The sequence below is a fragment of the Daucus carota genome, chromosome 7 (genome assembly GCF_001625215.2).
Source record: "Daucus carota subsp. sativus chromosome 7, DH1 v3.0, whole genome shotgun sequence".
NCBI classification, from domain to species: domain Eukaryota; kingdom Viridiplantae; phylum Streptophyta; class Magnoliopsida; order Apiales; family Apiaceae; genus Daucus; species Daucus carota.
Genome location: NC_030387.2, coordinates 5,210,505 through 5,216,814, shown reverse-complemented (window position 1 = coordinate 5,216,814; position 6,310 = coordinate 5,210,505). Strand labels below are relative to the sequence as shown.

The 6,310-nt window shown below is 37.5% G+C and overlaps 1 protein-coding gene across 1 annotated transcript; it reads right to left on the bottom strand.

Annotated features, from left to right (window-relative positions):
* LOC108193617 (uncharacterized) lies at window positions 1–6,064 on the bottom strand. The gene is made up of 4 exons (XM_017360344.2): window positions 5,294–6,064; window positions 3,750–4,457; window positions 1,495–2,142; window positions 1–1,027 (listed from the first exon to the last, which is right to left on the bottom strand). Exons 1-4 carry the CDS (start codon window positions 5,945–5,947, stop codon window positions 293–295), a joined length of 2,745 nt encoding a protein of 914 aa, XP_017215833.2. The 5' UTR covers window positions 5,948–6,064; the 3' UTR covers window positions 1–292.
* Between the last annotated feature and the right edge of the window lie 246 nt (window positions 6,065–6,310).

The following is a 6,310-nucleotide window of genomic DNA, read 5'->3' as shown; positions in this document are numbered from 1 at the left end:
GAAGTTAAACACTGATGAGCAGTTGTATATACTATAACAGAGCATTAATAAATTCCAAACTGACCCATCTTTAATGACATTTATCTGTCTGTGTAACTAAAATAAAGAAAATGAAGTGCCTCGTCTATCATAAAATTTAAACACTTACGCCAAATATATGAAAGATCTCCGTCCAAGCCTTACCTACCCCTTTTCACAATATTTTATATGAGAGCAGACCGATCAGCACTTGGCATACAACTCTCCATTGTACTGCTCTCTTCAAGTGTGCTTGTTCCCCCTTCTGAGATATTCAGGTCGAGGTGGTCCGGGTCACAATTTGAGATATGAAATCATCCATATATTTATCTGAGCTTCCACCTTCACTCATTGCCTCTAAGGCCATTTCCTTCAATTTAAGAGCATTGGCTTTAAGATCTCCCCTCTTTGTTCCCTCCATGACATCTTTGACAGACTTAGTTATGTCCTCCCTTGTAATGCTCTCCTTGTCATGGGCTTTTACTCGTACACCAGTTTGCCATACGTCCACAATATACTTGGCATTAGTTGTTTGATCCGTCCACTGAGGCATTACCATCATTGGCACACCCAAACACAATGCTTCAAGAGTTGAGTTCCAGCCACAATGTGTCATGAAGCTCCCTACAGCCTTGTGAGCCAAAACTTCAAGCTGAGGGCACCAATTCACAATCAGGCCTCTGTCAGCAGCTTCTTCTAAAAATTTCTCTGAAAGCTTACTCTTTTCAGTATCTCTAACTATCCATAAAAAGCTGCATTTGCTGTTCAACAAGCCCCAAGCTATTTCATCCATGTAGTCCTGCACAAGGTTGGCTAAGCTCCCAAATGACACATACACTACTGATTCTGTATCTTTCCCGTCCAGCCACTTGATGCATGCTTCTCCATCGGACTTGAAGAGGCTGAGGCCATAGTCTCTGTCATCAGCTAATCGCTTGTCTAGGAACATTGATGGAACTGATGGTCCTATGGTCATAATTTTCCATTTGCTCGACAACCAATTCACAACCTGAAAAAAATTGACTTGCCTGATTAAAAGCATACTACAATTCAAAATTTCCATGTTCACGGTGAGGGCAAAATAAAATTAGATTAAATGAACCGCTAAAGACATGAAATTTGCATAGAAGTTTAAACATGGAGAGCATAAAGACTGGAACTTGGCTAGCGATTTTTTGAATCCACCACATGTTTCTGGACAGTTATTTTCAGCTCTGCTTTGGATGCGACAGATAGAAAGTGCATTGTGAGAAAGACAGAGATCATTTTTCAAGTCTAATTGAACTTCCAACGTATTACACATGAACGTAGATAAAGACAGCATGATATTCGACTATATTTCCCAACAAAACATCATTCAGTATCAAGTTTTCGGAAGCCTAATCAACACCTCATTTGCAAGACTTATCAGAATCAAAATCCTAATTTCTCACATGACAAAAAAACAAAAAAACTTAAATTGAAATCCCAATTTACCTCAATTTCGAGCTTGTCAAAACTGTTGAAAAACAAACAATCAGCCCCTTCAAAATTAGAGAACCTATCAAGAACAAGCTTCAGCACGCCCGGATACGAATCCAAATCCGAAACAAAAGAAGGCAAATCACACACCTCCAAAGGCGGGATCGAAGGCAAAGAAACCACATTCCCCTTCTCCACCGGAATCTTCAAAGACCCTTTACTCGTATGATAATAAATCGTAGAAACAGCACAAGAATGCGTGAAAAACGACACCCCATATAACCCAAACTCCTTACTTATATCCAGAACCCAAGGCATGAACGAATCATACACAATGGCATTAACAGGGTACTCTGTTTTGCTCTGTTTTTCAATAAGTTCCGGCAAGCTCCGGGACGATTCGGCCTTGAATGTTTCGACGAAATCAGCAATCCCCGGTGGCTTTTCACCGGAGAATCCATCGGAAATGTAATCAAAGAAGACGGTGGGGTTAGAGGGTTGATTATCATTGAGATTCTTGTAGGAAGAGGTGGTGATCAATGTAACTCTGACGTTTTTTGATGCTAATCGTTTGGAGAACTGTAGCATCGGATTTATATGGCCTTGAACTGGGTATACCACTACAAATACATGAATTTTGGCAGCCATGATTTGAAAATGATCGTGTTGTGGAAATTATTATAAAAACACACATTAGTACTATCTCTTTAATTTCAGGCCACCCAACTAATCTTTGACTTTGTTGTCAGAGCAGAGGAAAAGAGGAAAAGAGGAAATTGGTCATTCGCATCGCCCCCGTACGCAGCTTAAAAAAGGTCCCGGATTTCACAAAACACACCATAATATTCAAACGAATTTTCTATGGTGTGATTATGAGTACACAATAATAACTAACTCTTTTTTATGGTGGATGGATAATAAATGTTTACTTTACATAAATTCTACCAATCAATCAAAATAAGCCACTTTTATGATTCTGTTTATTGTGTGCCCTTAGGCACACATTAGAAAAACCGATATTCAAAATAACAAAGTTAGATAAAATGATCCCAAATACACTAATTTATCTGAATAACGCTAACGCTAAGTCGTTTTTTATTTAACCTTAACAAAACATTATATGAAATAGGATTTTATATTCCTAACTTTAACAACGCTGGACAATGTAGCGTTCTGTTCTTTTAATCATAACAAAACACTGCATGAAATGACGTTTTGTTCTTTTAATCCTAACAAACGCCAACTTGATAATTGAAAAAAAAGTGAACCAAAGTAATTTTATATTACAAAAATGTATTAGTATTGAAAAATTGTAATATATAGAAAAATAAGAGACATTCAGAAAATGTTATAAGAAAATAGTAATTTGTAATGTTAGACTCAATTATGTTTATTCAGTATGAAATGAGTGATGGATTAGTCATTATTTATTTATTACACAGTTATATATTTATGAAAAATGAAAAATAAATCCTAAAAGATTAGACAACGATTAAAACTCCAAATTTTTGCAGCTATTGAAAACAAGAAGATGAATTTCAATAAAAAGGCATAAAAATTTTAGATGCCTGATGATCAGTCAAAAACTATCTATATGCTCTATAAAACTACTGACCAAGAGCTAGCTTACCCTTTTTTTTACCTTAGCTTTCTATTTTCCAGACACTGACTATAAGCTTTATATTTAAGGTATACTTAAGATTTTGCCCGGGGCCCTGGGCCCTGGTATTATCTTTCTCTCTAAAATAATAGTTGTATGGGTCTTTCTACTGTGTGCCTATGGGCACAACTAACAAAATATTTTTCATTGGTGAAGATTTTTGTACCTGCACGAGGGCCATCATTATTAATGAGATGGGAGCCCATAGAAATCCACCACCTAACTCAAAAATGGTTGTTAGTGTGCGTCCATAGACACACACTAGAAAATCCATAATAAAAATACTGATGAACATTAGCAATTCAAATTGGGGCCAATAATAATGTTGAAAAGTAGCACTACTAAGTAAAAGTTAAATACTGAAGAGCAATTGCAGATATGCCAGAACATTAATAAATTCAAATTGATGCCAGTTTTAGTTGACATTATGTCTGTATAATTGGTATGAAGTACTATTTCTTCCATAAAATTGCAATTCTTGTACCAGCTTTGCCACCTCAAAGATACGAAAATCTCCCTCCAAGCCCTACATACAACTTCCCACAAAATCCTCCACGAGAGCAGAACCATCAGCACACGACATTCAGGTAGAGGTGGTAGGGTTCACAATTTCTGAAATGAAATCGTCGATATTCTTATCAGAGCTTCCACCTTTACTCATTGCCTCTAAAGCCATTTCCTTCAATTTAAGGGCATTGGTTTTAAGCTCTTCCCTCTTTGTTCCCTCCATGACATCTTTCACAGACTTAGTTATGTCCTCCCTTGTGATGCTCTCCTTGTCACGCGCTTTCACTCGAACACCAGTTTTCCATACATCCACAATGTACTTGGCATTAGTTGTTTGATCCATCCACTGAGGCAATACCGTCATTGGCACACCCAAAGACAGTGCCTCAAGAGTTGAGTTCCAGCCACAATGAGTCATGAAGCTCCCTACAGCATTGTGAGCCAAGACTTTCAGTTGAGGGCACCAGTTCACAATTAGGCCTCTGTCAGCAAATTCTTCAATAAACTTCTCTGAAAGCTTACTCTTTTTAGTATCTCTGACTACCCATAAAAAGTTGCAATCACTGTTCAATAAGCCCCAAGCTATTTCATCCATTTGGTCTTGCACCAGGTTGGCTAAGCTCCCAAATGACACATAGACTACTGAGTCGGTATCTTTTTCATCTAGCCATTTAATGCATGCTTCTCCTTCGGGCTTGAAGAGGCTGAGACCATAGTCTCTGTCATCAGCTAATCGCTTGTCTAAGAACATTGATGGAACTGATGGTCCTATGGTCATAATTTTCCATTTGCTTGACAACCAATTCACAACCTGAAAAAAAGTGTCTTGCGCTGATTTCAAACATACTGAAGTTAAGGGATTTGGTTGAACAAATCAGGAACATAAAAATTAGATCAGATGAACCAATAAAGACATGAAAATTGTAATAAAGTACAAAATGTGGACAACATTAATGACTTAAACTTGGCTTGGGATTTTTTTTTATCCCTGGCAAGTTTATTGCATATGCATATTCAATATCTTATCCTAAATGCACCTTAAGTTCTGGTCCTCAGTGGTGGCAAATAGAAAGTGCACTGTGAGATGGATCATTTTTAAAGTCCAACTGAACTTCCAATATATTGCACATTGCCAAGGACGAAGACAGCATAATATCGACCTCAATATCTATGATAGAAATAACGCAAAATCAACAGCGCTTGCTGTAAAATGTTGCTGCATGGTCAGTTTAATGAGGTGCTAAAACAACCCACCTCATTTGCAAGACTCATCTCAACAAAAGAAAGAAAACCTTAAATCGATATCCAAGTAACAAGATATTATCTCATTCTCAAGCTTGTCAAACCTGTTAACAAACAAACAACAATCAAATTAAAAAATTAAAGAACCTATCAAGAACAAGGTCCAACACACGGGATCTGAAACAAAAGAAGGCAAATCACATCTCTCCACAGGCAGAATCGAAGCCAAAGGAAACCACATTTCCATCCTCCAATAGAATTTTCAAAGATCCTTTACTTGTATGATAATGAATTGTAGAAACATCACAAGGAGGGGGGGGGGGCAACATAATTTACGACTTCAAAATTAGGGGGCAACTAAAATCTTATAGTACTTGACCTGGTAATATATTCAACAAAGCTAACCTGAGTTTCGAGCTCAAGAAAAGTGTTACAGAGTATCCAATCATCTTTCTGAACATGGGAAAATTGGCTTCCAAGCAGTTCTATGGATCCTGGATGACGCTCATCATAAAGGTCAGAAGGAAGATCTCTATAGTCTCTAACAGGTATCGAAAGTGGGAGGGAGGATAAACTAGATCCTTCCTCGAGGGGGGGCCTAGGTTTCCCTTGGAACACAAGGTAATAAATCGCGTTAACTGCACAGGCTTGAGTGAAAAAAGAAGCTACTCTTAAACCATGTTGATGTCCAAAATCAACTGCCCATGGCATGAGTGAATCATGCACAAGGACGTCAAAGGGATGACCACATCTCTTCTGTTTTTCGATGACTTGAACCAACTTGTCGGATGCATGTTTTTGGATATTAGCCATATAAAGTTCCAAGTCTTGGACTGTTGGACCATCTTTATAGGAGATGTACTCAATGTTGATGGAGTCCGATTGGTTAATGACAATGGTGGAAGAGGGACAAAGAAATGTGACTTGTAGGCCTTTGGAAGCCAACCTCTTGGTGAATTGCACCATGGGGCTAACGTGTCCTTGGAAAGGAAGTGAAATCAACAAAATGTGGGGTGTTTTCATCATTCTCAGCTCACTCTCAATTCCAACTCCTTCCATTCCTACAACTTATTGGCAAGACCTACTTTGCCTTGTTTCTAATTAAGATTTTTTTTTTGTAGAACTGGAAGTTCTGTTTACCTTTCATTTCAAAACAGGTCAGTCAGTTGTATTATGTGGAAATCTGAATACGTCGCAAGTATTTCAAACTGTGTGTTCTTCTTTCTTTTCTACCTAACGTGTTATCCACCCATCTGACAGATACATGATCGCAAATCCGAAAATGAATGCTCCCACCGTACCACCAGATTCTTTACGTTACTTTTTGGCATACATTTTAGATTTTTATAAAGTATATTTACATTATATATATATATTTAAAAAAAATCCGGAAAAAAATTTGAAGTTTAAACTTTTATTCAA